A 21854-nucleotide genomic window follows, 5' to 3' on the forward strand; every position below is an offset into this window, starting at 1 on the left:
TGCATCTAGTAGCACCTAAAAAACATGCCAAAAAAGGTTTCCAGAGCAAATAATATTCCTTAAAATTCCTGTCCGCATATGTGGAACGCAGGACTACTGTAAGTTGTAAAATTTTTAATACCACCAAGCTATAGAAAGTCTTTTATATAGAAAAGATTTTTTTAATCAAATAGTTTGTTTACAGAAGTGTTGGTTATTCATGTTTTTGAGACGTTACAGACAATACATCTGATTTTCTGTAAAGCTGCTTTGGAACAGTGTATATTGGGAAAAGGACCAATTAAAATCTATACAAATAACAATTATTTGACTTGATTTGACTTATGTTACAATGTTTTTTTCTACTTTAGCAACAAAATCTCAATGTTCTCTCTTTAGCCAGTGCTAAAGCATTCAGAAATTTGCTTAATTAATTCTGATTCAAAGGAATGGCCAGCATCATCCAATCAATGACGACCATTTTGAAATAAAATTATACATTATAAATTCAGAATCTATGTACTTATTTCCATTGTCCGATGTCTACAAAACATGTTGAGTGGTCCAAACATCATCTATATCCTGAAACTAAACTTTTTGGTCTGATTGCTTTAGGATGCTCCCTCGCTCCCTTTTTAGTGAACGACTTAACCTCCAATGTGCTGGTCTCAGAACAGTTCAAAATGCACCTTATTTACTTCCTTACTCCATATAAAGCCTCTAAAAGTAAATTTGTTCAGCTTTTGGATGAACCCATTGATTCTTATTGTTATATAGTGCACAATAAATATAGGATTTTTTAAATATAGGAAAATAGCACTAAAGTACACATTATTGTACATTGTGTTTAGCAATGTGGCGCTTTGTGATAAAAATAATGGTATATCGGGTGAAAATATAGACTCTAATCTTTTGACTCAAACAGGTTTCAATGTAAAAACTTAATTCTGTTTCTTATCAGGTGTAGGTAGATGTTTCTCCCAAAGACAAGCTGCGCTGTGATCGGCACCATGTTGTTTCGTCAGGTGACTCTGTGCGTCTTAAGTTTAACCCTTTACTGAGTGTTCTGAGCTGAGATCAGTTGGTTTAATTTAATTTAAATTATGCATTGTGTATGGCGAATCCAAAATACAATGTCCACGCACGTGGACACAGGTTCGCATGAGGATACATGTGCACAGTTTTTTCCCTATATGCATTCCAGAACGGCGCTGCTGGACACCCAACATGATAACTCTTCTAGAGGAAGATAACTTCTTTGGCAAAGGTAGTAGGGCTCAAGACTGTGACTAAATGGTCACATCTTGCAATCATTTTTCCACATTGGTGCAACTACAGAGTTTGCCAACTCTCGTTGATTTTGTGCTATGTCTGTTTTCTGTTTCGTACAAGAAACAAATGGAACGTAACCGCAGTAGCCACTACCCGGATCAATTTTCAGCCAGCTCAATGAACAGAGCAGCGGCAGAGCAGTCTTACCCACGCAGCGCAAATCATTATAAACAGCGCTGGGAGAAGCGTGGTGCGAGATGTGAAACTCATTTGAATTTGGCTGTGGAAAAACCCTATGAAAACTCTTAGTGCCTCTCGCCTTGGTGATTTAACGAGTTTAAAACCATGTTTAATGGCACACTATTATGAAAAACGCTGACCAGAACATAAATTAGAAGGCTGTCCAATCCACACATCACCATTCTAACAAAGTGTGCCTTGGATTTACTATAGTAACACTTACTGTGGCAGATGTGCAATGTGTTATATTCATATATATATAAACTTTTTTTACAGATGTTACTGTTGCATCAAGTCAAAATCAATGCTATAATGTCTAATGTGCATTTCAGTGACAAATGTATGTATTTTTCCACTGTTGCTACCAAATCAGGTGCCGGTGGCACCATCAGTAGAACTTGGTGGCACCTCATATGTAGTCTGGAGCCCTGTGGTGACATGTCTTTTCTGTTAGGTTTATATTTTCAAAACACTATATATAAAGTTATGATGCACAAAACATGCCACCCAAATATGAACGGATTCCAGTTTGGTCTTGTTTGTTTCTACTCAAACCGATGGCCTGTCTCCTTATTTTGCATATCATTTGATCTATTAAAAGAACCATGAAATATTACATTGGCAGTGCTGGTTGGGTTATAGAATTGTTTCAAGGTATGAAGCTCAAATTTCCCCACATCCTGACAGGCTTGTATAACCTCAGTGAAAAGATGCACAACACATATTGTTTACAGCTAAGCACCCTGCAATCTTATTTTGTAAACTGATCAGATTTCCACAAATAGGGAGGCATTGCAAATGCCGGCGGTTAGCGTTAAACATTCCGTTTAAAACGATGCAAATTGATGGATCTCTGTAGCCGAAGGCTGCAAAATGTGACACTGCAGCTGGTGGCTCATGAATTGATGAAGTGCAGACAGAGTCCATCATGTTTTGAGCCCTTCTGTCCTGCTGCCCGCGGAGATGTGGGCTCTGACTTGGTATGTGACACCCAATATGGCAGCCTTTGACTAATTGATGCCACCTTGTCAACCCTAATTACTGCAACTGCTGCAATGAGGAGGCAGCTAATTAACAGACCAACAACGTTTGTCACATAAAACGATTCAGATATTTAGGAGACCGCCCAAGTCCGCTGCCAGTGCATCTGTTTGGATGTTTATTTATTTATTTGATATTTTTTGCCTTTATCTACTTTTGCTTCATTTTCTCATCATTTTGAGTGCTCTGCCATTCACAAGTGGCATTTCTTACCTTTTCTGAGGGAATTTAGTTTACTTACACCCTCATTTGTGTCTCCCATCACATTTCCATCAGAATTGATTAGGACATGGGCGCTAGCTGACGGATTTGCAGATGCAGTGAGCCGGTTGTGAAATAGGTGAGCTTTAAATGCGGTTGTCAGGCGCGCTCTGTGTTTTTTCCTCAGCCGTCACTTCAAAGACGTTTTGATTTTGACATATTTAGAACTCGAGTTTTGAGTTTTTACCCGGCAAGCTCAACTACTCTAATTATCAGTGTGAGGAAACAGAGTTGTTGCTAATGATGAAGCAGTGGGAGTTCGTGTGTGTGTGTGTGTGTGTGTGTGTGTGTGTGTGTGTGTGTGTGTGTGTGTGTGTGTGTGTGTGTGTGTGTGTGTGTGTGTGTGTGTATGTGTACTCTGTTGTTAAAACATAATTGATTTTATCACACATCTGATCAGATTCTATAATCTTTCCCATAGCTCTACGCTGCCGGTTTCAAAGTTCGGCGTTCGTTTTCTAGGTCAGCCTAAGAGTTCTGCATTCATGAGGAAAATTATAATACTCTGTGTATCAGTAATAATATGAGATATGTAAGCAAAGATATGCAATGCTTACTGCCAACTACAAATACTAAGGAGTACACTTTCAAGCTTCATTCATGAAAAAATACCGAATTTAAAGTTCTATTTTTTTCAATGTCAAAATACTTACTGTTGCTATTCCGAGACATCTAGAATTTGCCACTGGTCGGTTAATCTTCCTGAAAAGTGTAAACACTGTCTCTGTAATACTATCAAAGCATTACTCAGTTTTTTTAAGCATCCCGATCCATCTGTAATCGCAACTTTGACCCAACCAATGGTGTGAGTTTTGGGTCGGACTATCTGTTTGATCTACCAATGACTTGGTTGGGGAGTGTTCAGGAAATCTATTGAACCTGTCTATATTTGTGAAATTCCATATAATATAAAGTAATCTGTTATTCAGGATAATTAGCAACAACAAAACTAGGGTGAGATGCTTTTCATGTATCCATCTGCATTTGATTGAATCATGAAAAGTGGGTGTTACATACAGAAATGGTGTCAGGTGGTCGGTCGGATGAGAGGTTGAAAAGTAAGATTTGTGACGTCAGCCAAAAAGTAAAGTCACTTTAGAGGTGGAGCAAGTTAGAACTTTTTTAAAGATTACGAATTAGGTGGAATGACATGCACCAATGAGTTGTGCACAACAAGGCCAGGAATGTGCATTTAAGAAAGTATAGAGTCAATTTGGATTTCATGCTGCCTAATTGTGCCATATTTTCTTCTCAGATTCGAGTGGATGGCATACCGTCGGCGTCTGAAAACTCACTGCTTTATGAGACCGTGACCGTTGTGGAGGGAAGCCCGATTCTACGCAACATGGTGTTCAGTCCAGATTATCAATACATCTACCTGATGAGTGAGAAACAGGTGAGAGGCATTTAAGAACCATTATGAGCATATTAACTAGTCAAAAGTCATGTTTACTGGACAATTTGTCTTCCAGTTAATTGCTTTTTTTTTTTTATTTTTTTTTTTTTACATTTATTAGGATATATTTTCATGTTTGTAATATTGTAATTATAATACATATTTGTGTATTGACTGTGTGAGTGTGTGTATATGTATGTATATATTCAGTATGAATTGTATATACTGTTTATACATACAGTTGAAGTCAGAAGTTAGCATACACCATTTAAACTCAGTTTTTTACAATTCCTGATATTTTATCTTAAGAATGTGAAATGTCGGGGTCTTGGTAGCTCAGTGGTAAAGATGCTGGCTACTACCCCTGGAGTTCGCTAGTTGGAATCCCAGGGCATGCTGAGTGACTCCAGCTAGGTCTCCTAAGCAACCAATTTGGCCCGGTTGCGAGGGAGGGTAGAGTAACACAGGGTAACCTCCTTGTGATCGCTATAATGTGGTTCTCGCTCTCGGTGGGGCACATGGTGAGTTGTGAGTGGGTGCCACGGTGGATGGCGTGAAGCCTCCACATGTGCTATATCTCCGCAGTAATGCGCTGAACAAGCCATGTAATGCGAGTCACTACGCCACCACGAGGACTTGGAGCACACTGGGAATTGGGCATTCCAAATTGGGGGAAAAAGTGAAAAAAAAAGAATGTGAAATGTCAGAATAATGGTAGAGAGAATTTATTTCAGCTTTTATTTCTTTCATCACATTCCCAGTGGGTCACTGTTAGTATTTGGTAGCATTGCCTTTAAATTGTTTAACTTGGGTCAAATGTTTTGTGTAGACTTCCACAAGATTCTCAAAATAAGTTGCTGAAATTTTGGCCCATTCCTCAGACAGAACTGATGTAACCGAGTCAAGTTTGTTGCCCTCCTTGCTCACACATGCTTTTTCAGTTCAATTTTCTATCGGATTGAGGTCAGAGCTTTGTGATGGCCACTCCAATACCTTGACTTTGTTGTCCTTAAGCCATATTGACACAACATTGTAGGTATGCTCAGGGTCATTGTGCATTTGGAAGAACCATTTGCGATCGAGTTTTAACTTCCTGGCTGATGCCTTGAGATGTTGCTTCAATATATCCACATAATTGTCCTTTCTCATGATGCCATCTATTTTGTGAAGTGCACCAGTCCCTCCTGCAGCAAAACACCCACACAACATGATTCTCCAACCTCCATGCTTAGCAGTTGGGATGGTGTTCTTCTGCTTGCAAGGCCATAGTCATTATGGACAAACAGTTCACTTTTTGTTTTCATCAGACCAGAGGATATTCCTCCAAAAAATCTTTGTCCCCCATGTGCACTTGCAAACTGTAATCTGGCTTTTTTATGGTGGTTTTGGAGCATTAGCTTCTTCCTTGCTGATCAGCCTTTCAGGGAATGACGATATATTACTAATTTGACTGTGGATATAGATACTTGTCTACCCGTATCCTCCAGCATCTTCACAAGGTCCTTTGCTGTTGTTCTGGGATTGATTTTGCACTTTTCACACCAAACTACGTTCATCTCTATGAGAAAGAACACATCTCCTTCCTGAGCAGTATGATGGCTGTGTTGTCCCATTGTGTTTATACTTGCGTACTATTGTTTGTACAAATGAACATAGTACCTTCAGGCATTTGGATATTGCTCCCAAGGATGAACCAGACTTGTGGAGGTCCACAATTGTTTTTTGAGGTCTTGGCTGATTTATTTTGATTTCCCCATGATGTCAAGCAAAGAGGCACTGAGTTTGAAGATAGGCCTTAAAATACATTCACAGGTACACCTCCAATTCAGTACACCTCCTACCAGATGCTAATTGTCTAATGGCTTGACATAATTTTCTGGAATTTTCGAAGCTGCTTAAAGGCACAGTTAACTTAGTGTATGTAAACTTCTGACCCACTGAAATTGTGAAAGTCAATTAAAAGTTAAACAATCTGTCTGTAAATAATTTTTGGAAAAATTACATGTGTCATGCACAAAGTAGATGTCTTAAACGACTTGCCAAAACTATAGTTTGCTATTATTAAATCTGTGGAGTGGTTAAAAAATTCGTTTTAATGACTTCAACCTGTGTACACAAACTTCTGACTTCAGCTGTACATATATATATATATATATATATATATATATATATATATATATATAAATGCGTACTGAATTTATACAGAGTGTGTGTGAATATATATATATATATATATATATATATATATATATATATATATATATATATATATATATATATATATATATAAAACATTTTTTGCACTTGTATATTGAATAGTATTCTGATCCTAGTGAAACTTTGGAACTTTTGTACCACTGTCTCCTCTTTTGTAAGTCACTTTGGATAAAAGCATCTGTCAAATTACTAAATGTAAATGATATGATCGATAATGATATTATAAACATTTTGTACAGCTTGCTTCACTTCATTTGGAACAATTTAATACAAAAAACACGCTTCAAGTGAAATCGGGCATGTAAACATTATGTACAGAAGAAAAGTGTTGTAACTCTGTTGTGATTTTTAAATCTTGCAAAGAAAAAATGTTTACTTTGAAAATATGAACCCTGATTTTATTTCCGTTCAATATTGGGCAAATCAGACTTATACTGTTCATTTAAAAATATTAATATTGACAGATACCGAAATGATCATTTATTCATCTTCATCTTCATCATCTTGGGTCACGTCCACACTAATCCGTTTAATTTTGAAACCTCAATTTTTCGGTTTCTAAACATCATCGTTTTCTAAATTTGCATTAATGAAGAGCGTTGAAGACCGCATTTTAGTGTGGATGAGAGACGTATACGTTGCGAAATTCAAATTGGGTTTTTAAACAAAAGCGTACTAGTGCGGACATGGCCTTTTAGATCTTTTATTGTTCTGAATGTGTTTGTATACTGTAGCTCATAACTGATTTACCAGTTTTCCATTTGCTGTTAATTTATTCCATTGCCATTTCAAAAAGTGAGCAAAAATAGTTGTTGCATAGCAAGAACTTCTCACTGAAGAATAAAGACTCGTTTTACCAGGAGGGAGTGGGCGCTTTTGTTTTAAGACACAAACCGGAATCTTAAATGTGTTGTTTTTACATCTGCGAGACAGGAAAACAGAATATGAAATGCTGGTTCACTACTTTGAATGGAGCCCCAGCTGCTCTGCCCTAATAAGAACTGGTGGGAAGCGTTTCCATCTAGAACCAAGCGGAATAACAGCCTTCCCATAATGCTCCATTATACAGCCGGAGGAGAGGAAGTATACACCGACATTCACTAACAGCTAAACAGACAAGCGACACTCATACAGTATAGTTGGAGAATAAATAAAGCTCTTTATTTTCCTCTCTCTCTCCCCACCACTCATTTCTATGCTCATTTCTTCATCTTGCAGAAAGGAGAGATGAGTAGAAATCGGTCTTTGTGCATTTTTTGAAAGCCCCGTTCTTTCCGTGTATGTTTCCTTGAGAAAGATGCAGGTGAAGTGACGGTACTAAAACACATGCAAAGATTAAAATTCAGTCATCATTTACTCACCCTCATGTTGTTCCAAACGTACATGGAGTTCTTTCTTCCATGGAACATGAAAGAAGATATTAAGCGGATTGTTAAGGACTGATGAGGACATAATGGAAATTATGACGGAATTTGCTTTTTTAGTGTACTGTTCCTTTAAATCCTTCTGCACGGTGATATTTTTAAATTCTTATCGATGCGATTTGGAAAAATGACTTGATTAAAATTGCCAATGTTTGCTCCAGGCATTGGAGAGAAATGTAGGCAGGAATTAGGCATGCAGATATCTGCATTAATTTAGTTTGAAATATGCTTGAAGGTTCAAGCTCTACAATGCATGCTATGACATCATCTCTATGATATTATGGAACAAGGGCATTAATTGGGTAGTTGGCATGAAATACCTTTGGAAAGTTGGCATGTTCTGCTGTGTGATATGCTATAGACCATTAAAAGCATTTTGCTAATTTTATTATAATTAACTATGCATGCAGCTTTTATTACATCATTGGAAATGACAATTCTGTCATGTACTCGCCCTCATGTTGTTCCAAAACTGTATGACTTTCTTGAAATGGTGACCATATAAATTAACAGTATGCTAGACATTGGCAGAAGTGCCATCGCTCATGAGAACGGCTTCGTTCCGGGAGGTTCCCAGAGTTTCAGGGAGGCACTGTAAACATGAGTGTTGGACTAGATTAATAGCATCTCTCTTTCACCGTCTCACTCCCACAAAAGAGTCACTCATGTGGTAAAGCTCCACCATTGAACTCCAAACATCGATATTTGTGTTGAACTGAAAGAAATGTTCTTCGGATTAAAGCATCAGACGGCCCCTGAACGGATCGATCAGTCTTTTTGCTGATTAAATGCTTTCATTATGTTCAGATCATAAACAGAGACAGTTGACGTATTAAGTTCGAGCATTTGCCTCACGTTTTCAGATTTACAAGAAGAGAGGCTTATATTTAGGGAAGGAAATAGTAGATTTCAACTGAAAACAGAATTATGTGTTTTTTATTTCCTTACAAGCACAAAATTTAATTTTTCAAATAATAATTTTTTTTTTTTTGCGCTTCACCTATTTGTCATTAGTGATATGATAGGTGTGGGTGAAAAACAGATCAAAAGTCCTTTTTTACTCTAAATCTCCACTTTCACATCTGAAACGCCTTATAATGCAACAGATTTATGAGTGAAACAATGTACAACTACAAAAAAAAAAAAAAAAGTAGAAAGGGACTTGAATTATATGTACATCGGAATTGATTGAATATTAAAAAGTGGGCATTACATACAAGAATGTAGTTTGCTAAAACAGTAACACTTCTGTTGGTTAGTAAGGTTCTATTAGTTAATGCATTAAGTATCATGAACAAACAATGAACAATATTTTTTATGGCATTTATTAATCTGTAACACTTTACAGTAATGTTCCATTTGTTAACATTAGATGACTACATTAGTTAACATGAAATAACAACGAACAGTACATTTACAGCATTTATTAATCTTGCTTTATGCTAATTCCAACATACACTAATGCACTTTTAAAATCAGAAATTGTGCATGTTAGCGTTAGTTCATGCACAATGAACTAACATGAATTATCAACTAAGATGAATAAATGCTGTAAGAAAAGATAATGTTCAATGTTAGTTCAAGGGCTGTCAATCGATTAAATAATTGTATTGAATTTGAAATGGTGTCCCGATTAATTAATTGCGATTATCGCATATACAAATATTTGCTGAGAAAGCCCCTCATATAACAATAATTCAATACATAATGATGAAATTATTATACATAGTTATCTTTAAATATTTTAAAATTATATATATATATATATTCAGATAATTATAATGCATTACATTCTTGTGGCAGAAGAGTTAATCATTAATAAGACAATACAAAAAGTGGCTTTAGAATACAATGTGTTGTTTACTACCATATTATTGATCATAAGTCAATCATTGGCAACAGTTCACAGCAATCCATTTCACAAGTGAATTTATCAATCAGTTTGAGATTTATTATGAGGGCTTGTTTAAGAGCCCGTCAATTTACACCTGCATCAGATTTTTTTTTTTTTTTTTTTTAGAAACAAGCCACATAGTACACAATACTACAGATATATTTTACAATAATGCCAAGACATTATATTCATTACATAGTGAAATGGTTTTCAATGCTTTGGAGTTGTTGGAGGTACAAAGAGTATTTAAATAATATATAAAAAAAAAAATCTCAAATACTACTGCGTGGGCACATTCCCAAAAAAGGTGAGGGGCAGATTCATCTACAGCATTACAGAAGGAGCAAAGTGCATCTATTTCAGGGAGCATGTTTCTTAAATAAAGATTGACTGGGTAAAAACGGTGTAACAGTTTAAAGGACATCTCCTTAACCTCGTTGGTAATTAAATATGTATGAGGTAAACACCGTCCGACCTGTGTCAGACATGCTTGTGTCGCGTCTCGGGTGTGTTGCGTCATAAAAGTAAAATGTTTAGGTCACTGTGTCAAGTTAAATATAGTTTAATACTCAATCTTTAAACACATATTGAGATCCCATAGTTCGCATTTGAACCCTTAGTAACGCATATCTGTGTTGTTTTCGTCACTGTATAAACTTTGTGTTGATCACACAGCTGAAATTTGACTTACTGCCCTCTGGAGTATACAGGTGGTACTACAAGCATGCGATTAAATGCGTTAATTTTTTAACTCGACAGCCCTAGTTAGTTCATGATACCTAATGCATTAAATGATGTTAACAAATGGAGCATTATTGTAAAGTGTTACGTATTATTCGTTGTTAATGGCTATTTAGGAAAAGACAATTGTTCATTGTTAGTTCATAATGCATCAACTCGTGTTTAAAAAATATTATATTGAAATCAACATAAACTAAGATTAATAAGTGCTGTAAAAAATATTGTTCATTGTTAGTTCATGTTTGCGGATGTAGTTAACTAATGTTTATGAGGGTTGCCAGTAAAACATGATTCAATAGACTAGGCGCCTTCTTTGAAGTCAGCGGAAAATGAATGTTGTTTCAGCGGCAGAGCAAGATTTTACATTTTGATGAAAGATTATTAAACATTTTATTTATTTGGAACAACATGCACTGATGATTCATTGAACAGCAGAAATGGGTGTTACATTTTGATATCATGTTGACTTTTAAACCCTCGTTTTATTATGCAATAATTGTTGCACAAGTAAGCGCCACTTTGTTTGCTGTCCTTTTTGCATCACGACACATTTGCTTTTAGATCACAATGTTTTTAGAATGCAGTGTGGACACTGACCTGTTCCCATTTTTTTTTCTCCTTGGGCTTTGAAATGTAAAAACACCATCTATATGTTTATCCCTGTTTCATCTAATGTTCATTTAATTATATGATACACACGGAGAAGACGCTTGTTCCTTCCTTTCAGCTCTGGTAATAAGGGTGGTCACTGATTAACTCGTTTCATGCGGAGCATTTCTCCCCAAATCAGAATCGTTGTGAGGTCTGTCTGTAGTATCACACCGCCCTCTACACTTTATGAAACATGAAATGTGAATGAATGGCCGAGAGTCAATAATTCATAGTCTACACTGGCCGCTGGAGTCACTGGATTTGAATATTTCATTTCGAGCAGGTGCACAGATAGGTGAGAGCGTATTTGCTCACAAAATGGCCCGCTGCCACTCCGCGCACTCAGATGTGTGTCAGTAAAAGGTCTGTGAATGCCAAGTTTTCAGAGCGGTGTCATTATTTACCTGCCTGCTCTGCGAATCGTATCGGTAATGCAGCCATTTCTTTGGAGACTGAGAGAGAACGAGAAATGAAACCTTTCATTTATCTAACGTTGTGGTCATCCATCAAACACTGACAGTCCAAACTGCGGCTCTTCTGACTGCATCTACTGAGCACGCACCGAAATCATTTTCATGTATGATTATATGCTAACCAATAAGAGAAGATCCAGTGGACTCCAATGTGTGTGTTTCCTTCTATTCAGTATGTGCATTTCAGATGTGCATTTCCATATGTTGTCCTGGCTCTAGTTGTAATGTTTAAAGGGATAGTTCACCCAAAAATGAAAAATCTCTCATCGTTTACTCACCCTCATGCCATCCCAGATGTGTAAGACTTTGTTTATTCTTCAGATCTCAAATGAAGATTTTTAGAAAAATATCCCAACACTGTAGGTCCAACCAATGCAAGTGAATGCTGATCAGACCTTTGTAACTCCATAAATCACATAAAGGAACATGACATGAATCCATAAGTCTCCAGTGTTTAAATCCATATCTTCAGAAGTGATAAAATAAGTGCAGGTGAGAATCAGATCAATATTTAAGTCTTTTGTTTAAAATCTAAATCTCTACTTTAACTTTCAGATGTGAAAGTGAAACTAAACAGGCATCACATTTGACTTTCAGATGTGAAAGTGAAAGTGGAGATTTAGAGTAAAACGGTATAAAAGCACTTTGGATCTGTTTTTCACCCACACCTATCATATCACTACTGAAGATATGGATTTTACCACTGGAGTCTTGTGGATTACCTTTATGCTGCCTTTATGTGCTTTTTGGAGCTTCAAAGTTCTGGTCACCTTTCACTTGCATTGTATGGTCCTACAGAGCTGAGATATTCTTCTAAAAATCTTTGTTTGTGTTCCGCTTGAACAAAGAAAGCCATACACATCTGGGATGGCATGTGGGTGAGTAAATGATTTTTGGGTGAACTCTCCCTTTAACCACAATGACGTTTAGCATTGGGAATGCATTTAAAGGAATATTCTGGGTTCAATACATGTTTAGCTCAATCAACAGCATTTTGTGGCATAATGTTGAGTACACACAGTTATAAAAGTAAATGGATTCTATTTCTTGTTCATTTAGGTGCAATCAGATGTCTGGACTGCATTATAAAACAGTGCGTTATGCATTGCTATGTGGCAGAATAAATTATATGAGTTGACCCAACCAGACTGACACACACACACACACACACACACACACACACACACACACACACTGTGTTGAAGAGCTATCAGCTATTCTGCACTTGAAAGGCTGAGCTGTGTCCCTTTTGGTTGGGGGTGTTTTTTTCCCCCAGCTCTTGTTTTTTTCTCACTCTAAACTCTAATCTTGCCAGCGTTCAAAGGCGATTACAACTCCACAGAATGAGCATTTTTAGAACTTGTGTAGCAAAGGCATTTTTTTCAAAAACAACTACTTTTAGGTTTTGCGCCTTAAGTGAGCCAATCATCGGAACTGTGACAACCCACACCAACTTTGATCGACAAACTGCTCTTTTAGATTTAATATATTCGTGTTATTTCTGTCCTAGACCACCCACTCTCTCCGACTCTCAAGCATAATTTATATAAGCTCATATTTTTGGGCATTGATGCATATTACGCCATCCTGTTTGGCAATGGTGGTGTTTCTCCCATGCGAGTCGTCACATCTTCAGCCATTATAATATTACTGTCCCCTGGAAATGTCGTTCTTTTATGAGTCTCTCCTGCACTGTTTTGTAAGATTTTCTTACCGCATGAGTTGACTTTGCTGGAGCTCTGGCATTCAGCTGCATCCGGGAATTCGCCTGGGAATCCGGCTCTGTTTTAAGGCCTGTATCGTTCTTTATGGTAAGGCTTGAATGTTTGAAAGTGTTTACAAACACAGCTGAATTTGTTTGCTGCTGAATCCCGTGCATGTGTAGTTCAGATGTATGACGAGAAGATTGAGCGAAGGCATGTGTCGAGATTAGCTTCTGTAACTAATGTGTCCTATGGTTCTGTGATGCTGATTGGCCCGTTGAGGATTATTTGAATCCAATAGTGCCTGCCCAATTTTTCCCAAAATTTGTTCCCATTAATTGTTTTTCCCCATAGGGATTTCATAAAGTACTTCATAAAAGGTGCATTTAGAGAATAGAAATGCCAGCCAATCCAAAGTCAGCAATGTGGAATACTTGAATACAATTGACAGACAGAGAGTGTCTCTGATTGGCCAAGTTTTCTGATTGCCATTCCTTTAACTCTTATTTCTGGTGTTTACAAAACCTAGCGCTATCACTGACACAAGTGTGATTTCCCAGGACACCTATTTCAGTGATGTCTGTCTGGTAGTAAGGACATTTAAAAAGCATCCGCCCATAAAAAGCATCACCTTAAGTATTTAGAAGTTGTTGTTGTTTTTAATTACTTTTATTTATGTCACTAGTGGAGACATCATGTTTGTGTGTGAAAATGTTAAATGAGGTTTTTGAATGCGTGTAATGTGTTCCAGGTGAGCCGTCTTGCCGTGGAGAGCTGCTCTCAGTACACGGCCTGTAACACATGCCTGGGCTCTGGAGACCCTCACTGCGGCTGGTGTGTCCTGCATAACAAGTAAGCCAATAGCATTGCTTTTACATAGACTGAAACTTAAGAGACTGTGCATTAAAGTACATGGATGAGCATACAAAGAATATGTTTGTTTCCATTTATAATAACTTATTAATAAGTCATTAACAACTTGAACATTGATGAACACTCCTATCTGCTACGGGTTGTTGAAACAGATTTTGAAAGTATTTTAACATGCATTACTGTGGTTAAGGGGTGTTAAGAATGAACTAAAGTTTTCATAAAATGTCACCAATATGATAAGACACCAATTTTCAATGAATGACTACGTTGATTGATGATGCCTTCCAGTTGTTTATGGTTGATGCTTGAATATAGAATGTGATTAATGTGCATTTACACGCATATATATATATATATATATATATATATATATATATATATATATATTATACACACCGATCAGCCACAACATTAAAATCACCTGCCTAATATTGTGTAGGTCCCCCTCATGCCACCAAACAGCGCCAACCCGCATCTCAGAATAGCATTCTGATATGATAATATTCTCACCACAATTGTACAGAGCGGTTATCTGAGTTACTGTAGACTTTGTCCGTTCAAACCAGTTTGACCATTCTCTGTTGACCTCTCTCATCAACAAGGCGTATCCATCTGCAGAACATCCCCTCACTGGATGTTTTTGTTTTTGGCACCATTCGGAGTAAATTCTAGAGACTGTTGTTTGAGAAATTCCCAGGAGATCAGCAGTTACAGAAATACTCAAACCAGCTCGTCTGGCACCAACAATCATCCCACAGTCAAAATCACTGAGATCACATTTTTCTCCATTCTGATGGTTGATGTGAACATTAACTGAAGCTCCTGACCCGTATCTGCATGATTTTATGCACTGCCCTGCTACCACATGTTTTGCTGATTAGATAATCGCATGGATGATTGTTGGTGCCAAATGGGCTGGCTTGGCGGCAATACAGGGACCTACACAATATTAGGCTAGTGGTATTAATGTAAATGGTCTGCACATATAGCGCCTTTTTAACCTTGGCAATATTCAAAGTGCTTTACACTGAGTCTCATTCTCACACACACACACACACACACACACACACACACACACACACACACACACACACACACACACACACACACACACACACACACACACACACATCAATGATTGCAGTGCAGCCATGCAAGGTGCTAGCCTGCAGTTGGGAGCAACTTGGGGTTCAGTGTCTTGCCCACACAACTCCACACTTTGTCATGTGGAGTTGTGTGGGCCAGGAGTTTCAGAGTTTCAGGCCACATTTAAAGCCTACATTTTCAGTTTCCTAAAGTCATTATTTTCCCAAGTCAGGGTTAATATGTTTTGGGATTTGTTTAGTTTTTATTTCTATTTTATATTACATTTTTCATTTCAATTTAGCTTAGTTTTTGTTAATTCCAAAAGTGTCCCACTTTGTCCATATTCACCCTGTGTATAAAAAAACAAGGTCATATTAGTTTTATTTAGGTTATATTTGGAGTTATGAAAAATTATTTTAGTTTAGTTCAGTTTTTTTTCTCCAATAATTTTAAATATTTTTAAATAGAAATGTTTTCATATAGTTTTTCTTTTTAGTTTTTGTTAACATAATAATACTGCCCCAAGTATGTGTATATGGAGAGTGTCGAAGAAGCGACACTAGGGGTCTCTCTTTAGAGCCTCGTGCATCTCTGAACTTGAGAAAAGGCCAATGAGAAATGACATCCCTTCGGCATGTCCCTGTCCCCTCACGTCTTTACGAAGGTCGCAGAGGCAGCCCTTGCCCCACTTCGGGAAGCAGGCGTTTGCATACTCCACTACCTCGACGACTGGCTCATCCTGGCCCACTCCCGAGAGTTACTGTGCATCCACAGGGACCAGGTGCTCAGGCACCTCACCCGCTTAGGGCTTCAGGTCAACTGGGAAAAGAGCAAGCTCGCTGAACAAGATGAGGAATCTCTTTTCTGGGCATGGAGTTAGACTCCGTCTCAATGATAGCGTTCCTCACCAACGAGCGCATGCATTCAGTGCTGGAATGCCTTCCCTTGTTCAGGCCAGGCACGGCGGTCAATCTAAAACATTTCCAGAAGCTCCTGGGGCATATGGCGTCCCCCTGGTTGATGCATATGAGACCACTTCAGCACTGGCTCCAGACTCTAGTCCCGAGATGGGCATGGTGCTGCGGCACGCACCGTGTGTTTACCCCCGCCTGCCCCCAGACTTTCAAACCCTGGACATACCTCTGTTTGTCTTGATCCGATCAGACTTCACCGCGACGGTAGCGTACATAAATCGCTGAGGCGGCGTACCCTCCCGTCACATGTCACAAATTGCCCGCCGTCTCCCCCTTCGGAGCCAGCAGCAACTCAAGTCGCTATCGCGACAGGGTACGCCCAGCGGAGAGTGGAGGCTCCACCCCCAGTCGGTCCAGCTGATTTGGAAACGGTTCAGCAAGGCACAGGTAGACCTATTCGCCTATAGCTGGCCCAGGGGGCTGCACAAGTACACATTTCCCCCAGTGAGCCTTCTTGCACAGGTGTTATGCAAGGTCAGGGAGGACAAGGAACAAGTAATTCTGGTGGCCCCTTCTGACCCTCCCGGACTTGGTTCTCGGATCTCGTGCTCCTTGCGACAGCCCCTCCCTGGCAAATTCCCCTGAGGAAGGACCTTCTCTCTCAGGGACGGGGCACCTTCTGGCATCCGCGCCACGACCTCTGGAACCTCCACGGACGGGATGCGGAAGATCTAGCTGGCCTACTACCTGCTGTCGTAGATACGATCAACCAAGCCAGACCTCCCTCTACCAGGCAACTTTACGCCCTGAAGTGGCGCTTATTCGCAAATTGTTGTTCTTCCCGGTCTGAAGACCCACAGAGGTGTGCAGTGGGGTCAGTGCTCTCATTTCTGCGGGAGATGTTGGAGGGGAGGCTGTGCCCCTCCACCTTGAAGGTGTATGTTGCCGCTATTGCAGCCCACCACGACACAGTAGACGGCAAGACTTTGGGTAAGCACGACTTGGTTATCAGGTTCCTTAGAGGCGCCCGGAGGTTGAACCCTTCCTGGCCAAGCCTGTTCCCCTCCTGGGATCTCTCATTGGTCCTCTCGGGCCTTCAGAGACCCCCCTTCGAGCCGCTAAAATCAGTTGAACCCTCTCCCAGAAGATGGCCCTCCTGATCGCACTCACCTCCATCTAGAGGGTCAGGGACCTGCAACCGTTCTCTGTCAGCGACACCTGCCTGGATTTCGGTATGGCAGACACACTCGTCACCCTAAGACCGCGACCAGGCTTACGTGCCCAAGGTTCCTACACTCCCTTCAGAGACCAGGTAGTGAAACTGCAAGCGCTGCCCCAGGAGGAGGCAGACCCAGCCCCTTTGTTGCTGTGTCTGGTACGTGCTTTGCATATCTTTTTGGACCACAGACAGAGCTTTAGACATTCTGAGCAGCTTTTTTGTCTGCTTTGGTGGACAGCGGAAAGGGAACGCTGTCTCCAAACAGAGGCTTTCCCACTGGGTGGTTGACGCCATAGCATTGGCCTATCACATCCAGGCCGTGCCCACCCCCTTGCGGGTTCGAGCACACTCGACGAGAAGTGTGGCATCCTCGTAGGCACTGGCCAAAGGCACCTCCTTAGCAGACATAAGCAAAGCAGCAGGCTGGGCAACACCCAATACCTTCATGAGATTTTACAATCTCAGGGTTGAGTCGGTTTCATCCCGTGTTTTATCAGGTCCGAGGCGACAACTGACCAGGTGTACCACTTGCATCTAGCGCCCTCTCTTTCCACTGAATTAATATCGTGTGCTCTTATCCCAGGAGATCCCACTAACTCTGCTCTCTGGATGACTCCTCCCTAGCCCTCTGGTCTGTGAATTCCAGGAATTCCAGTCCAAATGACTGGAGGAATTCCAGTCCAAATGACTCTGTGCTGGAATAGGTGCTACACAGGTCGGGCCCCCATGTGGACTTGTCCCCCTGTGTGTATTTTCCGTTGTACAGTCCCCTTGCGGACTCCAGTGAGGACTCCCATGGGCAGTCCTCACTACCCCCCCGGTCGCCGTGTTTGTAGCAACTCCTCCCTCCCAATGAGGTAGGATCAACCACCGTGCCACTCTCCACATGCAACATAAAATCCCATGTGATGTATTCCACCACTCTTTACCTCCCCCAGCCTGGGCAGGTGTGGTCTCCGCAGGGTCTTTCCCCCCTGAAAGAATAGGAATTGGAAAAGAACACCTTCCCTGATGCATGTGATAGCTTTAAGATGGCCCCAGCCGCTTTATCTCTATGCGAGACACATAGAGATAGAAAAGGCTCAGCTGGCGCGGCTTGCTCCCATGCTTGGCACATCGCATTGTTCCCCCCATATCGGGGTGTAGGGAACCAGAAGGTTATGACGATCTTATGGGGCATTGGGAAGGGTACATACAGTCTGACAAGCCTGTTGTTTTGGCGCACAACTGCCTGCCCGCACCTGTGTCATCAGCGCACGTACATGGTTCAGTGCATGGCGTGATTAAAATTGGACCCCTTGTGTTGCTTATTCGACAAAACGTTGAAGTAACCGACAGACAAGGAATGTCTAGGTTACTGTTGTAAGGGAAGGAGACATTGTGTCTTCCCGGCCATGTCGCTGAACCGAGCCACTGTTACGGCCGAACCTCATTGTCGGCTCCTCAGGCAAAATCCTGAATGAACAGACGCATTTCCCTCCCTTTATACCCGTATGCAATTTCTGTCTGCCAATTTCTCATTGGCCTTTTCTCAAGTTTAGAGATGCACGAGGCTCTCGAGAGACCCCTAGTGTCGCTTCTTCGACACAATGTCTCGTTCCCTCCATCAGGGAACGGAGGTTACAACAGTAACCTAGATGTTTTCAGTGGAGGAAAACGATGTTCCAGCATGGATGAGAGGTGTAAATGTATAAAAATCTATGCGCTTTCAGCTTTTTTATTATTATTAATTCTGTATGTGGTCTCAGTGAAAACCATCTCGGAATTCACTCAGAGAATTTTAGAGCCCAGGCAGCCAAATGGACCACTGTGTTGCTGGTGGCTGCCATTTCATCTAACTCATGCTGGACTTGGCAGGTGTCAGCCCTCCCCACATGTTCGGTTCCCTTCTCTTTCTTCCGGTCGCTCCCCAGGCAGCAGCTGGTCACAGGGGCTGGTGACTGCCGTCAGAGGAAACAGGAAGTGTCTGGGTATTGCTGGCTTACTGCCACACCACGTTGCCTATCCCCCTGTCATCCGAGCTCTTGACCCCCTCCTGTAATGCATGAACTGGTAGAACTCCTGTCAGAGTGGGCTGCATTCAGTCAGAGCTGAAGGAGGATGAACATGTGTGAATGCAGAACATGCTCCTTCATTTATAGAGTGTTTGCTGGAAAAGGTTTTGACATAAGTGTGTGCGGACCATTCAAGACAGGGGTGGTGAGGACTTGAGGTACAGATCATCGTTGAACCCCTGGAAGCATAGACACAAACGGAACACATTGACGTGTCTTTTTTTCATCTGTGAAAGCTGTACATTTTCTTCTAGCGAGCGAGACCATGTGGCTTTATTTTTCTTTCCGTTAACACAAATTGGATCCAACTGATAGAATTAAATGGAAATTTTACGGCACCAAGTGCACAGTACAATCAAACTAAATCAATTTAAAAATATTTTGCCCCTACATGGACTCTATACAAAAACATTTTTTAAGTTGTAGAGGCAATTTCTACTGCACCAAATGGAATTTGTCAAAATATGACCCCATTTATACCTGGTATTTCTATCAGTTTTGGTTGATCCGATCACTGGTGGTCAGTGCTAATTACAGGTGTTAATGGGGTCCTAAAATGTTTGAGATCCGAATACTCAAACCACATTCGGGGGGAGTTAGAAACGCTTGTGACCACATAAAATTTGTAGTGGAAATGTTAATTGCCTGATGCATCCCACACAACAGTGAAGAACCGCCAACTCATCTGTCAATCAACCAAGGGTTTAAACTTCAGGAGTAACATGCAGCTTTAAGTAAAGTTAACCATCTAATAGGAAAATTTGGGAAAGTGTATTCAGATTTACAATTTTATATTTGTAAATAAACATTTATTTTGATTGAAATGTATATTTTTGGATATTTTTCTATATTTACTATATAAACTGTCTATATGGATTTATAACTGTACAGTATACTTAAATTTGAGGTAATATAGAGGGTTTATAACTATTTATTTCGATTTCTAACTATATATTCAGATTTACAACTATTCCGAATTTTGAACTGTATAATCTTTTTTTTTACTACTATAGATTCAGATTTGCAACTATATGTTCGGATTTATATATATATATATATATATATGTAGGTTACATGGGGTAACCTCCTGGTGGTCGCTATAATGTGGTTCGCTCTCGGTGGGGCGCGTGGTGAGTGGCACTCCACAAGCCACATAATAAGATGCGTGGATTGGCAGTCTCCGACACGGAGGCAGCTGAGATTCGTCCTCTGCCTCCCGGATTGAGGCGAGTCACTGTGCCACCACAACTACTTAGAGCACATTGGGAATTGGGCATTCCAAACTGGGGAGAAACAAATAATAATACTGTAATTAGTTTATTAACTGTATTTATTCATATTTACAAATATATATCCGGATTTACACCTATATTTTTGGATTTACAATTATACAATTAGACTTATAACAATATATTCAGGATTTATAACTATATATTTGGATCTGTAACTATAAATACAGATTTATAATATTTTTTATAATTATTGTATATTTGTATATACATTTAAATGTGTAATTATATATTCAGATTTGCAACTATACATTCAACGTATGTATTCAGATTTATACATATCTATTCAGAATTATATATATACACAAATTGGAATCAGAGCCAGCAGTCTTGGCTTTTCTGAACAGATTGAAAGTGGTGTATAGACATGGATAGAATTATCGGGAGGTGAATGATAAGGCAGCTGGACTGCTGTGAAGACATTGTAAAAAAAAATCTGAAAAAAAAAATTATAAAATAAAAACAAATAAAAGTCCCATCTGATCTATTTTCCTCCATAGCCATACCTTCACCAAGATAAAGATTTTTAATTAAGATTTAAATCTGGAATTGATGGAATAATTAGTGCAAGCCTTCACCGCACCATTAGAAAATGACATTTGTTTGCATATTAATGGCATATCCCCAGACTTTACATGTCCTTGTGACAGCCGCTGCACACCGCAATTAGCAGCAGATCAAGCAATACAATGGATTTAATGACCAACGTGTTTGTCGAGCACAAGCTTCCAGAGTAACGAGGCTTGCGGACACCTCGGGATCTTGCCTTTTCTAAATGCGCCACCTCAGGAAGGTACATGACCCTTGACCTTAACCATGTCACTTATAGCTTGTCAACCTGCCGGGCTTTCTATATTTATGCTCGGATGACAAATGCATGAACGAAAAAAATTTGACTATCAGTTTGAATGTAGGAGTATGACAAAACATTATCAGTGACACGCGGTCAGGCCGCTTGCTGTCTACATCATGGCTTTTGTGCTGCTCAGACTGCTTTGACTTTGCAGTCGATAGAAACTGTTTACTTTGACAGTGAAAAGACGACCTTGGGACGCACTGGCACACTAGTGTCTCTCTTGCCCAGGGCTGTCTAGTCTATTTTATTAAAGTAAACTTGGGAGTATTTC

The 21854-nt window shown here is 39.8% G+C and overlaps 1 protein-coding gene across 1 annotated transcript in view; it reads left to right on the forward strand.

The window, feature by feature from the left end:
* Positions 1-21854, forward strand: part of LOC127631087 (plexin A3-like) — a 195497-nt gene that overhangs the window by 75338 nt on the left and 98305 nt on the right. The window contains exons 4-5 of the mRNA XM_052109062.1: positions 4049-4189; positions 14044-14144. Of these exons, the coding sequence (XP_051965022.1) occupies positions 4049-4189; positions 14044-14144 (242 nt within the window). The remainder of the gene's footprint in view (positions 1-4048; positions 4190-14043; positions 14145-21854) is intronic.

This window comes from Xyrauchen texanus, chromosome 37 (assembly GCF_025860055.1).
Source record: "Xyrauchen texanus isolate HMW12.3.18 chromosome 37, RBS_HiC_50CHRs, whole genome shotgun sequence".
NCBI classification, from domain to species: domain Eukaryota; kingdom Metazoa; phylum Chordata; class Actinopteri; order Cypriniformes; family Catostomidae; genus Xyrauchen; species Xyrauchen texanus.